This window comes from Crocodylus porosus, unplaced genomic scaffold (genome assembly GCF_001723895.1).
Source record: "Crocodylus porosus isolate Cpor-Errol unplaced genomic scaffold, CroPor_comp1, whole genome shotgun sequence".
In the NCBI taxonomy this organism is placed as follows: Eukaryota; Metazoa; Chordata; order Crocodylia; family Crocodylidae; genus Crocodylus; species Crocodylus porosus.
The window spans coordinates 6,199,392-6,221,909 of record NW_017728937.1 but is presented as its reverse complement, the minus strand read 5'-3'; the positions used below and the strand labels follow the sequence as shown (position 1 = coordinate 6,221,909).

Sequence of the window (22,518 nt, the reverse complement as noted above, 5' to 3'; positions counted from 1 at the left end):
GTACGCCCAGAAAAGGTATCATGTCAGTTCAACTCTCCTTGCCCAACGTCTGTATAGATGGGGTGCTTTTATCTCATTGCCGATTGAATCAGCTATTAGATAAAATCACCAAAAAAGCCCCACTAAAGTGCCAGAGCTATACCTGAGTTTCACTGTGCTCTCAGCCCAGAAACCCAGGGCTGGGGGGTGGGGCCGGGCTGGCCCCTGTTGTGGGAGCCCGCGGGGCTTCCCCTGGGTCCCACTGCCCTTGGTTCCTGTCATTTTTGACAGGAACTAAGAGCAAAGAAATATTAATTTTCTTCATTTTTTTAGGGGCCCCACGGGCCAGATAGAATGGCCTTGTGGGCCAGATGCAGCCCGCGGGCCATATTTTGCCCACAGCTGAACTAAAGTAAGGAGAGGGAGGGAGAAGGTTGGGGAAGGAGTGCTCTCATTATTGACTGTGTAGCTAGCCAGTGACTGTCATTCTTCCCTGAGGTCTCTTCCAATCCCAATGCTGTGGGGGTGGGATGGAAAAACTGCATGAGGCAGGATTGTTTGAACTGCCCTGCTTTCTGCCTTGGTGTCAGTTGCTGAGCTGCGTGTTCCAGTTTTGCCTGTCAGCAGCCAGAGGTGCAGAACCCAGACTCCTCCTGTACCGATCTCCTTGACAGCTGGCAGGCTTCCTGGCCGTAGCAGGGCATAGGAGGCCTGCAGTTTTCACCCCACTGTGCCCTAAGCCAGATACAGTCAGTTGCACAAGCACCAATGTCACGAGTTTTGCCTGTCAGCAGCCAGAGGTGCAGGGCCCCAGAACCCAGAAGCCCCTGCACCCATCTCTTTGACAGCTGGCAGGATTTTTGGCTGCAGCAGGGACTAGCAGGCCTGCAACTTTCACCCTGCTGCACCTTAACACACGCATTGTCACCCATGACATGAGAAAACAGTAGGCCTAAGCACCTGGACTGGCCTAGTATGTGATGTATCCCAGTGTGGAAGGGGCATTGCAGGCAGGTGGGGTAAAGAGTGGACAGATCTTTGGGGAATGGGCTGACCTCAGTGTCAGGCTGCGGTGAAATGTGAGTGCTGCTCACTTCCTCAGCTGCCTCAGGTAAGAATGGGCAAGTTGGGGGTAAGGCCTGTCCCCACCTCCTGAGTTTGTTAGGATTCCTTGGCCAGAATGTGGGCCATGGCTCTGACTGCATAGGCCCAGGGATTGTCATGATCAAGTGATTCTTGGGAGCATATACAGGCCCTATCCCATGTCATGGGCATATTGTGCTAGCTGCTTTACACGTACAGCATGGGACCTGGCCTTTGCCCAAGAATAGGGGAGGGAAACTGAGGCATCAAGTGAAGCTGTTACGCAGTATGTTTTTAGAAGAGCTGGGAGGAGACCTGGGCTTCTGAGTTGCTGGTTAGAGCCATCCTTGCCATGTAGTGTGGCCTCTTACTGGTAACCTGAGAAGGGCTATGGGTGGAGAGATGCTGAAGGGAAGGTGTGAAGGGTTTGGTTTGAGCAAGGCAGACCAGTGTCTAATAATCCTGCCCCTGAGCCACACTGAGGACCCATCACAATATCAAACAATGTGGAACCTAAATCTGGCTGGGCTGTGGCAGTTTCAAGTTGCCGTTCCAGGGACTATGGAGTTGGCCCAAGGGCTCTCCATACACTGGGACAGCATCATGCCCCCAAGGGCCCAATTCAGTGCTGTGAAATCCCCCAGGCATCAGGGGTCCTCAGTGACAGCTGGGCTAATAGAGTGGGGCCTCTCCTTGCTCCTTCCACCCACCTACACTAGAAGTTGGGCAGGGAAAGGCCAGTGGGGCCTCTGAGGAAAGATGGCATCTGCTACGCAGCTGCTGTGCTGACCTTGGGCTCCTTGAGTTGGGTGGCCTCAGGTGGAGAGGAGGACAAGGGGGGAAGTTCTGCTGGAAGGAGCCACCAGAAAGTCCTGCCTTAGGATCCCAAGTGTGTGGGGCTCAACCTGGAACAGCAGTGGAGAACTTGGGAGAACCTGGAGAAGGGATTGCTCCCTGGCCACATCCCTGTGGTAGGACAGGGCGGAGGAAAAAAAAGCAACTCTGGAAAGGGATTGAGGACACCCCTCATCCTTGGCCCCTGTCTTGCTCACTCTTGAGCCTTTTTCAATGCATTTCTTGGACGGGGGCATGATGCTCCCTTGTGGGGCTGTTCCCAAGACATTACCAGGGCTAGATTTACAGTGAACAGCTCTCTTGCTGGTTTGCTTCTCAGGCATTGCCGAGGTTTCCTTCAGCCCTGAGCCACTGCCTCATTTGTGACATGTTGCTGCAAACTTCCCTTGCTAGGCATAGGCTGCTGCCTTCTGCATTCAACAGGAATCCCTTCCTTGTCACTGCTAGTTCCTCACTTCTTTTTTTTTACGGAAAATTTGTCACGTTCCAGGGCAAATCAGCCACATCAATTCCAAATCCATGAGTCATTCAAGAACCATATATGACCCTGCTATAGGCAAGCATCCTCCACCCCTGCCTGGGGCTTCAGATGCTTCCAAATGCTTTAGAGGGCATCCTACATACAGGCCCAAGCCAGGAGGCTTGGGGTTCAGATCAGATGCCCCCAAGTTTCACCTGCCCTCAACCGTATGGCCACAGGAACCAGCTAGGGAGGACTCTCCCTTTTCCGTAAAGTTGGCGTGTAGCAGAGATCTTCCCTCTGGAAGTGAAAGGGGGAGGCTATCTGTGCATTACAACAGTCAGGGTACTACCCCCTGCCAAGAAAGTGGTTTCCCCCTGTAACTAGTAAAACCTCCTTAGTGGTCATGGTATTTTCTCTGCCTTACTCCTTTTGCCCCTCTTCTCCCTCATGTCACTCTTTCCTGTTGCCAGTGGTCCCTTGTGTGCCCTTTCTGCCAGCCCTACAACAGAGAGTGCTGTGCCCACCAGCAGCCTGGCAGATGGGATCCTACAACTCCATACAGGCTCTTGCAGGGTGGGGAGGGGTTGCCTGCTCCCTCCCTTGCTACATGTCTGCAGAGGCTGATAAAGTCCCCCCCCCGCTGCCTCCTGCCCCCAGGGCTTCCTGGGTTGTGCCACCCCCCTGGCAGGGCAGCTCTGGCCCCTGGCTCCCTGCCCTGGGTGGGTGCAGCCCCTACACAGAGGGGTGAGGCAGGCCCAGGCTTCATTCTGCCTCCCCACACTTCACAGAACCACAGGCCGACACTGCCACAACCGTGCCCATCGTTGCACCCATTGATTAATCATTTAACTTGCTGTAATTACAACAGGTGAAACATATTATTTGATTGATACTTACATCCTTACTGCTGACAGACATGAGAAAAATCCCCAAAACCACACTTTATCAGAAGAAGCAATGCATTAATTGGACCCAGCTTCTCAGCATCTGTATAGCTCTGGCACTTTAGTGGGGCTTTTTTGGTGATTTTATCTAATAGCTGATTCAATCGGCAATGAGATAAAAGCACCCCATCTATACAGACGTTGGGCAAGGAGAGTTGAACTGACATGATACCTTTTCTGGGCGTACACTGGGCTTGACACAGGAGCCCACAGAGTTTCAAAAGAGCCATTTTGTTGGGGGGTTTTTTCCTCATGTCCGTCAGAAGCCCAATCCGAGTCTAACCCCCAAATATTTTTTTCCGATGCGCACCTGAACTGCAAAATGTGAATTACATTCCCACCTGAACCTGACCTGGTTACAGCTCATCCATGGACACCTGCGGGTACTGGGCTCTGCACAAACAGAAAACACACAGCTAATTTCCAGCTCATTTATTGGTCTCAGTGTTGTACAAGGTGCCCCTCTGGCAGGCAGAGAGCTAAGCACGCAGGCCCTTCACCCCATTCAGGCCCCCCTCCCCAAGGCGTTTATGAAGGGGGCCGTCACCCAGTAAAGGGCTGCTGTCAGCCTTGATAGGGGGCACACTGCATGCTGAGATGAGAGCTAGGGAGGGCTGGTGCTAGCCCCCACCCACGCCCTTCCTGCCCCGGCAAGCCCCCTACTTGGCAAGCTTGAGGAGGCGCTGGATATCAGGCTCCACGTGGCTGGTCTGGAACTTGGGGCTGTAGCGCTTGAACGGCTCGCCCTCGGGCCCCACCAGGAACTTCTCAAAGTTCCAGGTCACGTCTGGGCGTTGCACAGGGCTCCACACCAGGAACCGTGGGTCTGTCATAAGGGCGGCGGGGTTATCGACGGGGGCAGGTAGGTGGGCCTTCAGGTAGGCGAAGACAGGGTGGGTGTCCTGCCCATTCACCTGGCATTTCTGGAAGAGGGTGAAGTTGGGCTCGAAGCCTCCACCTGGGCGCACATACTTCAGGCTGTTCAGGATCTCCTCGTTGGTGCAGTTCTCCTGCAGAGGACGGGCCAAGGACACCTTGAGCAGGATGCCTAGCCTTGCCCTGCCCTGCTGACTCATCCTCTGGCTGACGCATCCAAGCCCCCCATCCCCAACAACATGCTCTCTGCCCCTGGCCTAACCAGTTCTGCAGCTGGGGCCTCTACCATAAGCGCTCAGACAGCTTGGGGCCCCAGAGAAGGGAGGACCAAGGGAGGCTGCCCTGTGGCGGTACCCCTTTATGCAGCACTGCCAGAAGAGGGCTTGCTTCATGCTCTGAGCCCCTAACCTTGCACCAGGCCCTGCTCAAGACCAGGACCTTTCACTAGCCTGGGTGCTCCTGACCTCAAGGTAATGTCAGGGTCAGTCATATCAGGCACTGCATGGATTGGCAAAAATCAGTGCCACCCCTGCTCCCTCTCAAGACCCATTAGGCTGGATCCTAACAAGACTGGGTCTCCCCATTTTAAGAAGGCTGCGCAGTGATGGGGGGAGGGCGGCTGGGTGGAGAGTGCCATTGCGCTACTTAGACAAGGAGTGAGAGCCAGGCCTTGACCCAAAGCAGTTAGAGGTGAGACGGAGGAAACTGATGCACAGAGAAGGGGATACGGCCACCAGCCAGGAAGAAAACCCAGGCATCTCAACTCCCGGCCCAGTGCTTTGGTCACTAGGCTACTCAGTAGCTTCCAGAAAACATGCCCCCTTCCCCAAAACAGCATCATTTAGAGCCAGGGGAAGATGTTATGCCAGGCAATAGCCCTCTCTTAGCTCTGAAGGCCTGTCCTGGGAGGAACCTGTCTCTCTCCCGGCAGAGGATGGAGCAGCTCTAGCAACCCCTTATGGCTAGTGCTCAGTGCTGCAGAGAGGGCTGCTCTTGGCAGGCACTCACATGGCTAAGACATGCAGAGCAAAATGATATGCAGATGCCCCTCCAGGACCTGCTGCCTGGGAAGAGCACCAGTGGCTGGCACACCAGCCCATACTTCGAGCAGCCCACGAGAGTGCAGCTGGGACCAACGCCACTCAGGAGGATCTAAGCCTCCTGGGATAAGCAAAGTCAGCAGGTGAGACCTGTTCTTTGCAAAGGGTTGTGGAAAGGGGAACATCACTGTGGTGAAGGGGCAGCTGGCCCATGTGAGAGGGATATTGCAGATGGAAACTGGTCCCAGCTCTAACATCAATTCTGGAGCTGTGTCACTGCATGGATCTGAAAGAGCCATTTACCTTCCTCCCCCTGCCCACATGCCCCTAAAGGGGCTGGTGCTATACATAGACATCATTTCTAGATACTGGCTGTGGATAGCACCCAGCCAGTACTCCACAACAGGGATGATTCTGCCACGGACATTAGATCGCTTGGATGGGTCAGTTAATGTCCCTCTGATGGAAAAGGGGAAGGAACAGTGCAGGGACCACTTACCTGGTAGCCAAACTGGTTGCAAGGAAAGCCCAGCACAACCAGCCGCCGGGGGTACCTGGCCTGCAGCTGGTTGAGCTGGGTGTAATCCCGCACAGTCGTGCCTCAGAGTGAAGCCACATTCTCAATCAGGACCACCCGGCCACGGAAGTTGTTGAAATCCACCTTCTCCCCTTGCAGGGTGATGGCGCTGAGGTCATAAAAAGACTTGGCTATGGGCGTCATGGCTGCTGGTGTGGAGTGAGCCCAGCAAAGAGGCAGGAACCAGCTTAAGGCTGTCTCTTGCAAGCCACGTGACCAACTGTTCCAAAGGTTTTTCTCTCTCTCTCTTTCACTCTTTCCCTGGCATGACTTTACGGAAATCAGAGACCTCACCTGTGAGTGATCTGGCTGCTTTCAGATGCAGAACAGAAGTAGCAGGTCAGGCCAGTACAGGTCTCGTTGCAAGGCTGATGGCTCCATGAGGGTATTCAGACCAACATGATATGCCTGGCAGCTTTCAATTATTCATGCCAGTCACATTCTTCTAGGACACTGCAACTGCCAGGCTCCTAGCAGCATTAAGAGCCCCCAGGATCAGAACCATCTTGTGCCAGGCGCTACACAGCTAAGGAGCGAGAGATGGTCTAAGTGCCCTGGCTGGCTCCGTTTCCTTTCCTGCCCATAGTTTAGTTCAATTGCCAGCTCTTTGGTACAGAGCCTGGTTCTTGCCATGTGGGGTTCAGCAGGCCCCTGACAGGCTGAGGCAGGGAGCACTCTGGGGTTCAGGGTGTCTTAACACATACTTGTCTGGCTGCTGTGGGCTTGACTGCCATCAGGGACCAAATTCCTAAGCAGCTCTGAGCACTGGCGCCTGAGCACTTGCTCCCCCCATTCCCCTCCAGCCCACTCCACCATTTTTGCCTCTCAGCCCTCAAATGCCCAACCCTTACCCCTCTCATAAGCATATGGGTCAGACTGAGGATGTGCCAAGGGTTTCCTAGGCCCCACTTGCAAAGTAAGCTGAGAAGACAGAAGCATTGCCCATAGCAGATGGGGTGGATCTTCAGGCTGTTGGGTGTTGGACTAGGTGATCTCTTGAGGTCCCTTTCAGCCCTACCTCTCTATGATTCTGTGATGGGTGGGTGATGCCAAGGGTCCCCCTTCACTGTGGGGCTGTGGGCATGGGGCATCGATTTGGCCGGCCCATGCACCCACAGTTAATAGCTTGGAGCACCCATGTTAACCCCTTCCTGCTCCTAATGAGGGTGGTGCAAACCTCACTGCACCCCAGCCCCAGGCTGGCTGCAGACTTGGCAGTGCCAACTCAGGAGCTATTTTCCTGACAACATCATAAAAGGTTGCCTTTAAAAAAAAACAGATGAGAATAAGCAAGCAGCTCAAGGGAGGTCTGGGCATTGGGCAGGGATCCAGGCTGGCTACTTCTGAGTCCTGTATGGGCCCCTCCTGCCATCCAGCCAGGGTCCCAGCACCCTTCTGCCAGGTGCGCCTTCCTGTTCAGGCTTGTCTGCTGCCTTAGGCAGGCAGAGATCATTCCAGTCCTCCGCTGCCCCTCACACACTGCCAGACCTTTGCTGCTGCCAAGAGGACCTTCATTTTAGGAGATGAGCTGCTTGTCCATACTTTCAGGGCCACCCGGTAGTGACAGTGGGCTGGGCTCCCTAAGGCTCATTACGCAACTTGGGCAGGAGCCTGAATGGGTCAGCTCTGTCCCTGTGTGTGTTGCTGCAGTGTTGGCTGCCCATCCAGCACCAGGACCCTGCTCTGAGGTGCTTCACCATCTTCTTCACACTCAAGGGCTCCTGATCAGGCTGGGCAGCTGTCACCATGGCTGCTCACCCCCTTCTCCCTGACCTCAGAAAGGATCCAAGCCCCTGGGGCTGACCTACCACCATTGACCAGTCAGACCCTACACTCCTCCCCCTCCCCAAGTGGGCTGGTCCTTGGCCTCCCCTCACCCTGAACTGCTTCCTTTCCTCAGGAGCCCCCTGAATTTAGATTTCTCCAGTCTCCCTTCCCGAGAAAGCGGTCACTGTCTCTCCAGCCACTCCCCCGCCCAACTCCAACAGTATTTCTGTGAGGGAATTTGAGAGCTAAGGACACTGCTTTGAAGAAAAGCTGTGGCAATGCAGGACACAGAAATAGAACACCAGGTACCCAGGATCTGGGTCTCAGCCCCAACAAAGAGCCTGAATTATTCATGGCAGGATCAGATGTCTGGCAAACACAGGCTTGGCCACAGCTGCTTACTCCCAGCACTACCTCTCAGGAGCAAAGAGGGTTTTGAGGACTTCTGGATGCTCTGCACACCCTTCCCTGCTATGCTTATGGGTAGCTTCCTGCAGAGCAGACATTGCCAAGCTCCCCTCCAAATGTCCTCACCTCCATCCTGTGCTCTAGGAGCAGCAGAAGTCCTGAACTCACCCCCTCCAAATGACCCCCCAGAAGGGGTTGGCTGGCAGGAGCAGCTCCCTTGCTGTCCATGCCAAACAGCAAAGTATGACCAGGAAGTCTGGCTCCATACCAGATTCCCACTGATGTCCTAGCCGCTCCAGAAGGCATCTGGCCTCCAGTCTTTCTGGTGCAGCTCTGGCCAAAGCCTCCAGAAGTGACGCAAGCTGGATGTAGTCCTGGCTCCTGTTAGCACTGCCCCTTTAAGCACTGCCCATCCTGTGTTCCTAGGAGAGCTGCCCTGAGACCATTTCTTCATTGTGGCAGCTGTCTCCAGTACACCCATAGCTTGCCTGGAACAGGTGCATTTACCCCTGCCCTCTACACCCATTTGTGGACAGGGCAGTTCTGGTGGAAAGGAGATGCCCAGGCAGTGGTTCAGAACCCCCTTTATTTTGTAAACGTTTGTGTCTAAAATAATGAACTTCGGGGTGGGTCACACAAGGGAGGTGGCAGGCACCGTGAGCAACGTGCACATACAGCTGAGATGTGGAGCTGCAGCGTGGTTGGTGTCTTGGTGACGAGGCAGACAGGTTCCAGACAGACAATGAGATGATGGGGCTGGGGCAGGGATTCTAGGGGAGGTGGAGTTTCTAACCTCTGCCATCTTTGTGCAACAGTTTGAGGCATGAAGCCAAGCTCCAGGGTGTCCAAATATTGACAGGTCTTGCTATCTCCCACTTGGAAGTTCAGAAGGGGTGCCCCTCCCTGGGCTGGGGGTTTGGAGCTTTCCAGATGCATCACCCAGAGGGCAATGCAGCCTGGTGGGAAGGGAGCAGGCACTAAGCTAGGCCCCATGGCAACCTATCAGCAGGGTTCAAACTGTCCCTCTCACCACAGCGGTACTGACCCCCATCACACACACCTCCCCAGCCTTAGGTATCATGAGCCCCCAGCCTAGCTCAGGTCTGATCTCAGCTTTTTTATGCCAAAGGCTGGGGGTGGACATCACTGGATACTTGGAGCCAAGCTGGACTGTGCAGTGTCTGCAGGCAGGGAGGAATCTCATGTAAAAGTACGTGACTTCCAAGGGACACCCCCCCCCAACAAGCCCCAAACCTGTCCCCCATCCCCAATGCCAGCTGAAGGATGACTGTTTGCCCCTGCCACACAGGACAAACCAACGGTTTCTTTCTCCACACCTGTTTTGTGCAAGGGCCCCAAGGTCCCACAGCTGCCCTGAGCACACCAAAGTCTGTCACATGGACGGAGTGGGGCTGGCAAAGACCCCATTGTGTCACATTTCTGTTTGCAGAAAACAAGGCCCTCTTTCCTACAGGCCTCTCCACCCTCCCTTCTAGCAGCACCACCCTGCACAAGGCCCCTGTACCTGCTGTTTCTTCAGTGGTGCAGGACTTGATGGAACAGCAGCAGTGATTGCAAGCACTAGAGCAGGAAGGGTTAATCAGTGCACTGTGAGTCACACCTCTGCCCTACCAGCCACCCTTGGCAGCCTCCCAGAGCCCCTGCTGCTTACAAGACACAGTGCAGAGCTGTGTCAATAGTACTATTGTAGCTGCACGCTTATCAGAAAACCCAGGCTCCTTCCTCTTCTGGGAAGCATGGTGCTCAGCTCTGCCACCCACTGCAGCACCTGGGCATGCCCCTCTGCCCCTGCCAGCAAGGGTTCCTCAGATGATGGCATACAGAGCAGCAGCCCAGTGAAACTCCTGTCCGTGTGGCCTATGCTGCATCACCCTGGGTAGGAGCATGGTCCACAACCCCTCTTGAAGCCCCCAGGGCTGGGCTGGGACCCTCAGGGGCTCCTCTCCACATGAGCCGACAACACCCTGCAAATGAAGCTTCCAGAGAAGTGAACAAAGCAGGCTGTCACACCTCTGTCCCATCACCCACCCCATCCAGCAGTCAGACCCCATGCCTGACTCCCTCCCAGCCCAGCCCAGGCCTGAGAAGAGCTGAGGGAAGTCTCCAAGTAGTTTCCATGGACTCTGAGAAGATCTTTGCCTGCCACAGTCATGACAGGCAGGGGAGCCTGCTGGCAAGGAGGGCACTGGGACAGCCCTTAAGCACTCTCATCACTTTCTGGGCAGGGACAGGCCAAGGGCCTTCCCCACTCTCTCTCTGACCAGCTGAGGAGAAATCATAGCCCAGAGGCCTAAATCCAACCCAGGTACCTGAGGAAAGAGGACAGAAACCTAAAGGAGTTGGGCAGCCCCAGCAGAAGCCAGGGCTGATCAGCCCCTCTTGAGATCCCACCATTTTGAGCCAATGGTTCTGGCCTCAGCTTCCATGCTGGAAAAGCTGGGGCTTGGAGGATTGTTGCCAGGGAGCCTCCCTCCTCTGTCCCCATGCAGGGGCCAGTGTCAGCTGCAGCCAGTGGATGTCCAGGGCAGGCTGGTGTCTGGGATACCCTGCCAAGGGATGGCAGAGGGACATGAGCTCAGAACCATTCTGCCCAGGCTGCTCAAATCCATCTCACTGGCAGTGCCTGTGGCTTTACCCTCTGTTGCAAAGCCCACAGGCAACGTGAGCACAGCCCATGTTCGCCAGTGCCTCCAAGGGAAGCAGATCCTGAGAGCCTCTGATCCGCCAGGGCAGGCAGAATCATGCCAGGTGGATGGCACATGTGGCATGGCAGGAGGGCACGAAGCATGTCGGCGCTGGGGACACTGGGGGCAGCAGAGACCAGTGACTGGAGGATGCAAGGGCAGGAACGGAGGCAGCCAGCCAGGCCTGGGGCAGAAAGAGGTAACATGGGGGCAGGGTAGGGCTTTTCAACACCAGCAGGTTTTGGGAGAGTTCTCAGCCCCGTCCGGCTTGCGCTCCTCCTCCTCCAGCTCAGCTAAGTTCAGTTCGTCTGCCGCATACGTGCGGAGCCCATCCAGCTCCTTCTTGTGAGCCTGCAGCACTAGCTCCGTCAGCCGGGTGAAGGACTGCAGGAGAGACCACACTATTAGGCAGGCACCTGTGGCACTCAGTTACCTCTGAGGTGCAGCCCAAAACAGGACCCTTACATGCCTGTGTGGTGCAGTGCTGGGATTGTTGTCCCTGACAGAGGCCCAGGAGAGGATGGGTGGGCCAGGGATAAATTGGGAGTGGGAACCACCCCTCACTCATGTCAATACCCCCAGGGTGGAAAGAATACCTCCTCCTGATCACAAGTGCCATGCCCTCCAGCACTCCCAGGCCTTTGGAGACAGCTCTCACTCAGCCCTGCAGCCCTTCATGGGCCCAGGTTCCTGGCCTCAGGAACCCATGGGGGAGTCTCAGTTTCCCTCCCAAGGCTAATCTGGCTAGCATTCTCCTCCTCTGGTTGGCCATACTGCTGAATTGATGGGGGGAGGAAGGGAAGGATGTCAAGTAGTATGGGTGCCACCCCAGGGCTTGAGAGAGCTGAGTTCAATCCCTTGCTCTGCCACAAACTTCCTGTGGAGCCTTGGGCACATTACTTAGCTTCTCCAGTCCTGGTCTGCAGCAAGGGCACAACAGCTCTGCTCTGTCTTAGGGTGAGCGAGGGGCCCCAAAGGCTGTGGTGATGGGCACTGGGCAAGTACTAAATGTGGAGGGATGGCCTGGTAAGGGAATGCCTAAGAGTGACATCAACTCAAGGGTAGCAGGGTGCTATCTTTCCTTAAAGGATGAGATAGAGGGGCCTCTCCTTGCAGTGCTGAGCATATGGAGCCCTAGTGAGGCCTCTGGGCATTCCCAATACACAGGATAAACAGCATCTTTCAGCCAGGAATCACCCCAGAACCTGCCCCCCCACCCATAGGGGCAGCAGGCACAAACATGGAGCAACTCAGCCAAAGGTGCAGGGAAAGCAGGAGAGAACTCAGGAGTCCTGACTCCCGACCCCTTATGCCCAGGCCCAGGCCTTCCATGTAAGTGGACTTCTCTTCCCAGCAGATGCCCAGGGGAGTTGTGCCCCAGGCTATGCCAAGCCTGGTCATCAGAGACTTGAATGCTGGGCCTTCATATCCCATGGCTGTGGCCCTACTCCCCCTTCCCTCCTTAGACTGCCCCTTAGGTAGGGGGGAAACACACTCTAGATACTCCCCAGCCAGTTGCGACTCACCAGCCACAAGGCCAAGCTGTCCATGGTGCATGGAATGAGAGTCCCTCTGGCTGGACTTTGGTGCTACAACACAAACATCTGTTCCCCAGAGAACTCCTTATGTCCATCCATGTGCTCCAAGTGGCCTCTCAGCCACTTTCCCCTTGACCTTAACTCTCAGCTGCCCCATCCCTTTGACCTGACTGGCCTGGGCAGCAGCTCCCCTGGAAGCTGGGCCACAGCAGAAATGTGGGAACAGCCCCATTCCCGCCTTGGAGAGGGGGCTGTGCTGCTCTGAGGTCAGCATGGCCTGTTTCTTAGAGTCATCAGGCAGAAAACTCCCTCCCCCAGCAAAGAGTGGTCCTTCAGGGGCTCTCACCTCCTTAATGTTTAAGTTGGTGCAGGCACTTGTTTCATAGAAGTCCATGCCATACTCCTTGGCCAGCTGGAAGGGAATAGTCCTGGAGAGTCAGGAACACCTGAGAAGAAGCCATCTCCTGACCTGCATCCTCCCCTCCATAGGACACAGGCCCTCGGGCAGCTCAGAGACCCCCAGAGGCTTCCCAAGCTCTTTCCAGAGAAAGCTGAGCAGCTAGGCGGAAGGGGGAACCCTGGCCTGGGGGTGACAGCAGAAGACCAGGAGCTGGGACCCCTAGTTCTCCCCATTAAGTTCTACACACACATAAGAGACCTGCAGGGATGGGCCTGGAAGCTCTGCTTTAGCTCAGCTGCTCCCCACAGGCTACAAGGGTGGTACATGCTTCTTAACATGTCTGTAGGAATCCCACAAATCAGAACCAAGGGCAGATCCAAGGAAGTGCAGTGGTGAGTTTGCACCCCACTATGTAGTGCACAATCAGTAAGCTCTTCACTGCCAGTTGCAGGTGCCCCAGGTGTCAGTAAGCTTTCTGCTGCACCCCCTTTTCAAAATCCTAGATCTGCTCCTGCTCTGAGCTCCCCTTCTCTTGGCTCTGGCCCCAAAGAAAAGGGTTGCAGCCCATACATCATGACCATCAATGAAGGCTGTAGGTTGGTTCCTTGTCCCTCAGGCCAGGATGCAGAAGTCTCAGCACATGACACATGTCCCCTGCTCAGGACAGCCCTAGGCCCCATTACAGGCAGAAAGGGCTGTAGGCTGCTTCCTCAGATAGGTTTTCCCCCTCCTCAGGAGCCAGCTAGGCCTTTTCTCCATGTTTGTGGGAGGTTTCTTCAGCTGCCCACATCTGCTGGTCCCAGCCTGGCACTGAGAATGTCAGGCAGAGAGCAGAGTCCCTGACCAATTCAGTGTCGTGTGGCACCCAGACCCCAGCATCTAGTCACATTCTGCAAACAGCCCACACCCAGCTTGTCCCCTGTCCCTTGGGAAGGAACATCCCCAGGGACTCACTGGTGATCCACCTACCTTTGCCGTCAGAGCTGAACTCTGTTCACTGATCTCCCCCCCACGCCCTCATTGCGGAGCCCTAGTCTCACTTGCCGCACTACAGAAGCAGAAGTTATGGCCACGCCAATGCAGCTGCCTGAGCTAAGCCCCCTCTGGGATGGCCCCTCCCCAGTGCCCCATCTTCCTCCCTGCAGGGGGTACAGGGCAGGGCTGGCACTAACCTGAAGGCCTTGGTCTCTGCCCACCTGCCTCTTCTGCTCCTCATCTGCTTTGTTCCCAATGAGGATCTTCTGGACTCCATCTGGTGCATACTAGGAGAACGGGAAGCATGAGCCAACCTGGTGTGCACTGCCAGGACCAAGCAGTCCTGCACAGAGCTCTCCACAAACAAGCTGCAGCCCCTTGCAACCATGACAGCTCTTGGTAGCAACACAGCGCTGGATGCGTGAAAGGTTTCCAAGGCCTCTTATGTGGGCAACAACTGCCAGTCACCCTCTAACCCACACACTGTGGCAGTCAGTAACAGCAGTGCCCGCCTAACAGGGGCCCAGGCCAGGCAACAGGCCTGTCTTGGGGGGCTGAGGTGCCTCTGATATCAGCCCATTGGCAGGCTAGCATTTCAAGGACTGAAGTCCTTGCTGAATGGGTGTTGAATGGGACCTGAGGCCAACACTTCCTGATGATGCCATGGCTGCCCTGTGCCCATGTGAGCCAGCTCCTTGCCAGGAACTAAGCAAGCCCCAACCCGCCATGCTTCAGGCATTGCTCCAGAACCCCTTCACTACTGTTGCAGACGGAATGTTTACCCTGACATCCGTCCTCTATCTTCTTTGCTCAAAATGTGGCAGGTCTCTTTCTATCAAGCCCCCCAGGGACATGGAAGCCAATCAATCCCAGCCTAGCCCATACCTCCCGGATGGGGGTTATCGCATCTCCTCTCATGTTTCTGTTTTCTAAATGAAATAAAAACTCAGTTCCTTCTACCTCTCTTCAAAGGCCATGTGTTCTCCAAGTCTGGTCTTGTTCTTGTTGGTCCCATCTGGACTGGAGCTGTACATGTCTGACAGTGCTGTGCCTCAGCCTGGACCTGAAACCCCAGCTGAGCAGATCATCATCTCCTGTGCAGACGTAAACCAGCCCAGCATCATGCCAGCATGAGGTGCACCACTGTCATGCTGCTGACTCATGGGCAGCCATGTTCCCCATGCCCTGGGCCTGCCCTGATGCACTGCTGCTCAGCCAGGAGTCCCTATTCCAGCTCAGCGTTTTCTCCCTGTTCCGTACAGCCTTTGCACGTACTTACTGCATTTCACCTCGTGGATTTCAGCCTTCATCTCCAATGGGCCAGATGCCCCCTGCTGCCCACATCTGCTACTGCATGTCCCATAGAGCATCCCTTTCCAGCAGCATGATCACAGCTCCATTTGCCCCTTTCCCAGGGTTTGGCTAGTCTGTTTGCCCCAAGTTTTGCTTCTGAGCTTGGTCAAGAGCAGCTGGATGCCATGGTGGCTAATGTGTCTCCCTGCCTAGGGCTCAGCTAGGTTTGACACATATATAGCTACCAGTATAGCCCTGAGCTGCCTGCTCTTCTGGGGTAGATATGCACAAGACTAAATTCCTCCCAGCTCAATGCCCCAACAAGGGAGCTAAGACAATGTAGTGCCTCCTACCTCATCCACATCGCTGGCCCACTTCATTATGTGCTGGTAGGAACGTTCACTGCTGATGTCGTAGACCAAGAATATCCCCTACAAAGAGAACCAAGGCACAAATGTGATGGGAGGAAGCCAACATGGCGGAGACTCAGCCACGGTGCACGGGAGCATTCTTCACATATGCAGCTCACTGCTGTCCTCCTCCTCATTTGCCCTGGAGCTCAAGGCCACTATCATCCCAGTGACGGGCCCTCTGGTCCCGCAACACAGGGCAGGGATTGCCCTTAGTGTGACTGTAACAGGAAACCCTTGCCCTGTTACTGCAGGAAGGCTGTGGGATTAGCAGGGCCATTTAAGAGCTTGGTCTTTGCGGCCCTGGGAAAAGGCAGTTGCAACAGCCAGTAGGTCTTCCCTGGAGAGTGGCTGCATGCTGTGGAGATAGCAGCCAAAGGGCAGGAAGCTGGCAGGGCTGAGGGCAATGACCAACCGCTGTGCTCAAGCCAGGCAACAGGCAAGCCCAACTGGAAGGGGAGGGGTCAGAGGAGTAAACAGGCTCACCCTCAGGCTAGAGAGGCATTCTAGCCCTGACTGAGGAAGAGGCAGGACTTCCAGGTGGGCCACGGGGGTGCCCAGAAACAGCAAGGGGAGCCCTGGGGACTAAGTACTGAGAGTTTTTTTTCCTTTTCCTGTTTCCTTTTACCTAGCCACAGGACTCAGGAGGGATAAAGGATTTCACTTCACTTTGGGTTGGTTTGAAAGTGCCTGAAAGGATGGTTATTTTAGTTCGAGCAGTTGCATACATTTTTTGTTTCGGTTTTACCAAAGGATCAGGAACAACTTTGAGGAGAGATGGAGGGCACACTGCAAGTGCCTTAAAACACCTTATGAGATTCACCTTCTCCCCTTGTTGGTGAAGGGGGTCACGCACATATGGGATTTAACCCCTTCAAGGCTGGAAGACCAGAAGGGCCCAGAGCCCTGGCCATGCAACTTAATTCACAGCTGTGTTGCTGCTACCAAGGAGCCAAGGTTGGACTAAGTAGGTCTACGGCTGAAGGTAGCAGTTAGAGAAAGCAGGCTCAGGCCAAGAGAGTCAGGGCCTGGGCAAGCTTAAAAAGGGTGGTGCCAAGTGAGCCAAGAGAAATCCCACTCTTAGACTCATGATGCCTTCTGCATAATAGGTTGTTCCATCAAGGTGTGGCAGATGAGATATAGGGTGACAGTTTGGAAGAGCAGGGAGGAGGGAAGGGGCAGGGGGCAAGCTAGCTGGATGCTGAGCGTTACAGCCTCCTAGCAGGGCTAGTCTTGCCACAGTGACCCAGTAGAAACAGCACTGGTCTGGCACTTGGGACACCTGGGTTTTCTTCTAGGCTCTGCTGGGTGACTATGACCCCTTCCCTTCCCACTGTCTCTTCTGTTTGGGCTCCAGAGTTTGTCTCTCATTGTGCATCATTCAGCACAGTGCCCAGCATGACAGGGCTAAGGCATCCTGATAGAGTCAGCCAGCAAAGACATCTAGACAAGCCAGCTCCGGGGGGGGGGGCTGGGGAGAAGACTCCTGCCTGTAGCCACGGATACAGGAGCAGGGCTTGCTGCCACTTGAGGCCCCTCCTAATCCTCACTGCTCATGTTAAGCCTACTCTCAAGATGCCCTCAGACTCCATCATGATGGATTTTGCCATCTCCTCTTCAAAGGGCCCAAATGCAGAACAGGAAGGGCACTGTGGGGTGTCACACCTTCCCCTCCATTATCAGGGCCAAGTCTGGTCTGGATACATCAGAAGGGTTAGGCTACTTCCGGTCAAGCAATAGTGCCCCCCTTTTTTTTTTTGCTCTTGGCTGACACTGCTGGTGACCAAGGCCCCAAACTCCTAGCAGGCCACATTACCTGGGCTCTCCTGTAGTACTGCTTCGTTATCGTCTGGTACCTCTCTTGGCCAGCTGTGTCCCTGCAGCAGAGCAGAGATGGGGTCAGACTGTGGGCACTCCCTGGATGATGGCAGATACCTAGTGCCTGCTGCTGCATGTGAGTAGGAATGTGGGCCATGGGGCAGCCATACAGAGCAGGGGTTAAAGCTGCCCCTGCACTGAGGCTCCCTCCCTCAGTCCCTTCAGGGCTACAGGATCTCAGCTCCCACCCCAGACTGGTGTACAAGGGGCTGGCCTGCCTCTGACCACAGGGACAGGCTGGTAAACAGAGAAGGGGGACCCAACAGGTTGATCTGGGGGATGCAGCTAGGGAGTCCAGCAATGCTTCCCCCATCTCTTTTTCAATGGGATAACAGTGGCTGTACCAAGACAGTAGACCTGGGTGCCAACTCTGTGAGGGAGCACAAAAGGGGCCACTGCTGCAGTGGTAGCTGGACATGCCACTATGATTAGCATGACAGGAGTGGGCACTGCCCCAGGTGTTGATCTGCCCTGGTATACCTCTACAATTTGTTCCTGATGAGAGAAGAATTAAGGGGAGGGAGCAAAAGAGTTTTCTATACAGAGCAGGAGGCAGGGAGCCAGAGGGAGGGGGAGCTGCCCATTGACCTTCAGAAGGGGCTGGGGAAAGGTCCACATGGGAAATGGGTTAGTTAGGGGTAGTGGGGCAAAAAGCTTTCTCTGGGAAGGATGATCCCATGGACATCCCTAGGCTCACTATTATTCTGGGCATCAGCAGTCATGAAAATGTCATTAAGGGGTTAAATGGTGTGGCTTGCCCCAAATAGCCATGGGTAGATGTGTAAGACAAGTGTGACATGCACAAGGGAAAACAACTCTTCAGTGGGTGAAGAAGATCAGTGGGATGGGAACACCCCCATGTAGAACCTGGGTTAGAGGGACCGACCTGCCCTGCCTCCAAAGGCTCCCCACTGCCCTCCAGGTGCCACTGGCTGCTGTTCTTCCTTGCTGCCATAAGGTGACAGCCCAGTTCCCAAAAAGACTCAGGCAAACTCTATTGCCCCCTCTCCACCGAGGGGACCCAGGCAGAGCTGCAGCTATGTGCCCTCCCTTGTCCCCCACAGCAGAGCTGGGCCAGAAGTCTGCTGCAGATAGGAAATTCACCACAGTCCTGTGGGTTCAGCCATCCCATAATGTCCTGATTTGGGTCCAAATACACTGAATGGTTTTAGTCAAGAAAAAATATATATCCCATGGAGAATTCATGCAAGTGGAAGAGATGAAGGTGGAGGTGCTGGCAGCTCCCCACCCTGCCAGGGTGTGGAGATCTAAGCCCACCCCACTCTTCCCTATCCATGGAAAGTGTTGGTCTAATAGAAGCTATCAGATTCACCCAAAGAACCTTATCTGCCTTTAGCCCCAGAACACCTTCTCGCCTGGGGTTTGGTGTTCTGCATCTCTTTGGCTGGCAATGTCCTCCTTTGCCCATGAGGGGACTGCAAGGTATTGCTGGGTGAGGTAAATGGCCTTTCTAGTGCCAGAACTCACATCTGACAGAGGCAGGTATGAAACCCATGGACATACACACAGGAGTATGCCTGAGGCGAGAAGAAGGGAGGCAGGCAGGGCCATCCCTAGGGGGTGCAAATTGGGATGACTGCATTGGGCCCTGCGCTTTGGGGGGCCCAGCAGACAGTGCTGCTCCAGCCTTTTGGCCCTGCCCTCCCTCCCGGCTGCTTGCCACCCCCTGGCCCCACACAGGGTGATATGTCCCGTGCCCTGCACACCCCCAGGGACAGTTCTGCAGGCAGCACCTTCCTTGTCACAGCTGCACTGACTTATTTGTGGCATCCCCTCTGCCTTAAGGTCCTCAATGCTTTAAATGAGACACTGCCCTGCCTCACACAATGAGGGGCTGGGAATGCCAAATAACTCAACTAGCTACATACACTGAAATGCAGCTACCTCTGGGGAAGAACACAGCTGGTGGTGAATTGAGTGCAAAAATGCCAAGCAGCAGCTTAGGGAAGAAGGAGAAGAGGAAAGCTGTAACCAGCTAAAACGGGACAAGAGATTCAACAAACGACTGCCCACTGAGGAACTCTGCCTTTGTCTCCTTGCTGATGCCCCTGCTCTCAGAGCAAATTGGACCTGCAGGACAAGTTTGCTAAAATCTCAACCCCAGACCATGATGCTGGGGCACTGGCTTAGCTTAAGAATGGCAGCTCCTCCTGGCCATCACTTTGTCTTGCAGCAGCCCACAGGTCGTTACACACAAGTTCTGACTCCGCTGCCCTCTTTGAGCTTGTAAGCATAGCACCTCCACCCAGGCACCTCATAGACATAAAAATTAGGGCTGGAAGGGACCTCGGGAGATCATCGAGTCCAGCCCCCTCACCTCACTTCAGCACTCACCAGATCTGTATTCGCACCTTGATTCCATCCACTTCAATAGTTTTCATCTTAAAGTCCACCCCTGGGGAGGCAAGGAGAGAGAGAGGTTATGAGGCACCAGGCTATGGCCTTCCCTTGTCCATGGCCCTGCTCCTGAGCATGTCACAGGGGTTGTGGCACAAGATGAATGGCATATACAGAAGCACAAAGCCAATTAGCAGGGGCAGTGGCAAGAACCAACATTTCTATTGACAGTATTTCCAAAATCATCCAATAGCTACAGAGACAGGAAGCAGTGTTTAGAGCAGCAGAACAAGAGAGGATGCCTAAATGGGAACGGATGGGCTGGGCAGGTAGATCCCTGTGCCCTGGCTTCAACTCCCTACCTGCCTTGTTCACTCTATGCCCTACCCCTGCCACTTCCTATGTCCTTAGCAATGCCCATATCCCTCAGGTTCCCGCTGTACCCCAGCACCAGTGTCCTGCTGTTCCTTGCTTCTAGAGGCCCTTCAGATTTGGGCCAGACAAAAAACTGAGCTGAAAGGCAGCAAGCCCATCTGAACAAGACACGGATCAACCTGTTCACATATCAGAGTGGGGTTTAGAAAACCAGGGAGGAGGGGTGGTCCTGGCATAGGGTTTCTGTCATGGAGGACAGCAAGGACCCCTACACTCTCAGCAGCACACAGGTGTGCCTTAGCCACACAGCTTTTCAGTGCAGAGGAGAGCATTCACTTCAGCTGCTCTGCTAGGAACAGGGCCCGCAGGCCCTGGTACAGGGAGGCTTCCTCATACCACCCATCCACAGGCCTTATGCTGAGCCATCCTCTGACCAATTGACTGAGAATTGGCAGCACTGGGCATTGGTAGCTTTCCAGGGATGGTGAGCCGCACTTTTCCAGCTCTGCTATTAGGAGATATTGTGGATACTTCTCTAATGAGCATGGCACTTGCCTTGCTACACACACCTCATCATTGCTTCATATTCTTGTGCTTCAGGGAGGAAGAGAGGCTAAAACCTGGTGGTTACTTATAGTTATCTCAGATCATGCCAGTTCAACAAGAACTAATGCAGAAAGCTTTGGGCTACAGGGTGGGACTTGGCTGGCTCAGCAACAAGCCAAACCCAAAAGCAGATACTCTCTCTAGGGCCACTGAGGCAACCACTCTAGACAAACCCTTCCAGGTCCAAGGAGAGTCTGTCAGGGATTCCTCGGCAAGGGCAATTTGGATCTTCCAGTAAGTGGGATATTTACAGGCAGTATTTCTAGGGGCATGGTGTTAACTATTAAGAGCAGATGCGGGTGGGGAACAGAACCAAGAATCTTCATCCTGCAAGGCATTGCAGGAAGGAGGATGAGAGTCTGGTTCTAGTCCTAGATCACGCAAACTTATTTTCCGTGAAAACATATGGAAGAGGGAAATACTTGCCTTACTTACAAAGAAAAGAATAAAAGGCCTATGAAGTAACACGGGCTATGAAGTCCATACAAGGCAGTGAATCAAACTCACAACACCCTGGCTCCCAGCATAGTACATTTTCCCTAAGCTAGAGGACATCTGATGCAGGTGAGAGCACAATCAGACTGCTGCAACTAGCTTGATGGTTTGGGAGCATATACTGGGCCCCTGGAACAGAGGCAGAATGGGCACATGCAAATTCCCACAGTTCTGCAAAGTGGCCAAATCAGGATGGCTTTCCAAAGGCAGCAAAAGGAACTGTTCCAATCTCAAGACTAAAAAAGGGAGAGCTTCTGCTCCAAGAGGCAGCAGTGTGACAGCTAGGAGACTTTACCCTATTCCTGTTCAGCTTTGCTCCAAGAACAAATTCCTCATCGTGCAGTTCATCTGGCAGCAAAGATAGAACATTACACCTACCCACCTGGAGAAGAACAGTTTGGAGAAGTCACACAGCATGGAAAACAGAAGGGGAGAACAGATCTGTTTGGTGGCCTGAATGACAGGCCTGATACCCATGCATCTTACAGTGACTAGATCTGTGTTAGTCCTTGTACTATGACACCAGAGAGCAGCTGCTGTGTTGTTAAATCCGTATCTTTGGGCTCCCGACATGCTACTTTCCTCCACACACTCCTTAGTGCAGCTGCATTTGGTAATGGGTATCTCTGTGCCTGACTTGCCTGTTTTTCTGAAGCCACCACGCCCCGTTCCCCAAAAGCCAGCTCTTTGTGACTGCAACAGCTCCCTTGCTTTGGTGCATTACAGTGAACAGCCAAAAGTGAAGACTGTGTGCATGCCATGGCCTAGACCACACAAGGCATCAGTCAGTGTCTGCATGCTCTTGTATTCACCTGAATGAACTCAATCACTCTTTCCAGATTTTCAGGCTGAGATATTGCGCAGGGAACTCAGGTACTGACTCTACAGCTCCTGGCTGAACTAGGGCGTCCCTCGGTAGAAGGCATAGCACATCATCATTCCCAGCCATCAGTCTTAGGAGACCATGGAGATTGTGCCTTTTGTGGGTTACCAGGCACCACCACAACTTCTTGAGTGGCTGAGGAGTCCAACGCATGACAAGCAGACCTTCCAACAAGCTATACATACAAACTCAGTTGAGCTTGCACTGGTGTGCTGAGTACCATTTTGGCTTGCTTGCCTTTGGTGCCTCTTCTCTAGCTTATCACTGACTCTCTCCAGCTTGAAGTGATATAGATCATTCTTCACAGCAGCTTTCCACTCTCAGCAGTCCAAAGCAATTGATTCCTAGCACTTGCCATCAACATGCGGCTCATGAAGGTTTTTCTTGCAGACATCAACAAAACGGAGTTTGGGCCATCCAAGTTGATATTTGTCAGTGGCCAGCTCACCATGGAGTATGTCCCTGGGGATTTGGCCATCACTCATACGATTCACATGTCCTAACCAACTGAGGCATCTCTGTCTCAGATGCACCTCGGGAGGAACAACCCGCACCATACCTACAGGTTAGGGAACTCCCCTCTTGTCAGCACGGAGGCGGAAAAGGATCT

At 54.2% G+C, this 22,518-nt stretch overlaps 2 protein-coding genes across 4 annotated transcripts in view; both read right to left on the bottom strand.

Annotated features, from left to right (window-relative positions):
* Positions 1–3,741: 3,741 nt before the first annotated feature.
* On the bottom strand, positions 3,742–7,403 carry GPX2 (glutathione peroxidase 2). Its single transcript, XM_019547353.1, has 2 exons — positions 5,740–7,403; positions 3,742–4,334 (listed from the first exon to the last, which is right to left on the bottom strand). Exons 1-2 carry the CDS (start codon positions 5,959–5,961, stop codon positions 3,984–3,986), a joined length of 573 nt encoding a protein of 190 aa, XP_019402898.1. The 5' UTR covers positions 5,962–7,403; the 3' UTR covers positions 3,742–3,983.
* Positions 7,404–8,564: 1,161 nt separating this feature from the next.
* Positions 8,565–22,518, bottom strand: part of RAB15 (RAB15, member RAS oncogene family) — a 33,930-nt gene continuing 19,976 nt past the window's right edge. For 2 of the 3 annotated variants that reach the window (XM_019547352.1, XM_019547349.1), the window contains 6 exons: positions 19,547–19,607; positions 17,130–17,190; positions 15,257–15,334; positions 13,808–13,897; positions 12,582–12,647; positions 8,565–11,081 (listed from right to left, as the gene is read on the bottom strand). In XM_019547352.1, coding sequence (XP_019402897.1) covers positions 10,923–11,081; positions 12,582–12,647; positions 13,808–13,897; positions 15,257–15,334; positions 17,130–17,190; positions 19,547–19,593 — 501 coding nt within the window. In that variant the 5' untranslated portion in view covers positions 19,594–19,607 and the 3' untranslated portion in view covers positions 8,565–10,922. The remainder of the gene's footprint in view (positions 11,082–12,581; positions 12,648–13,807; positions 13,898–15,256; positions 15,335–17,129; positions 17,191–19,546; positions 19,608–22,518) is intronic. The other variant, XM_019547351.1, reaches the window with a different exon arrangement.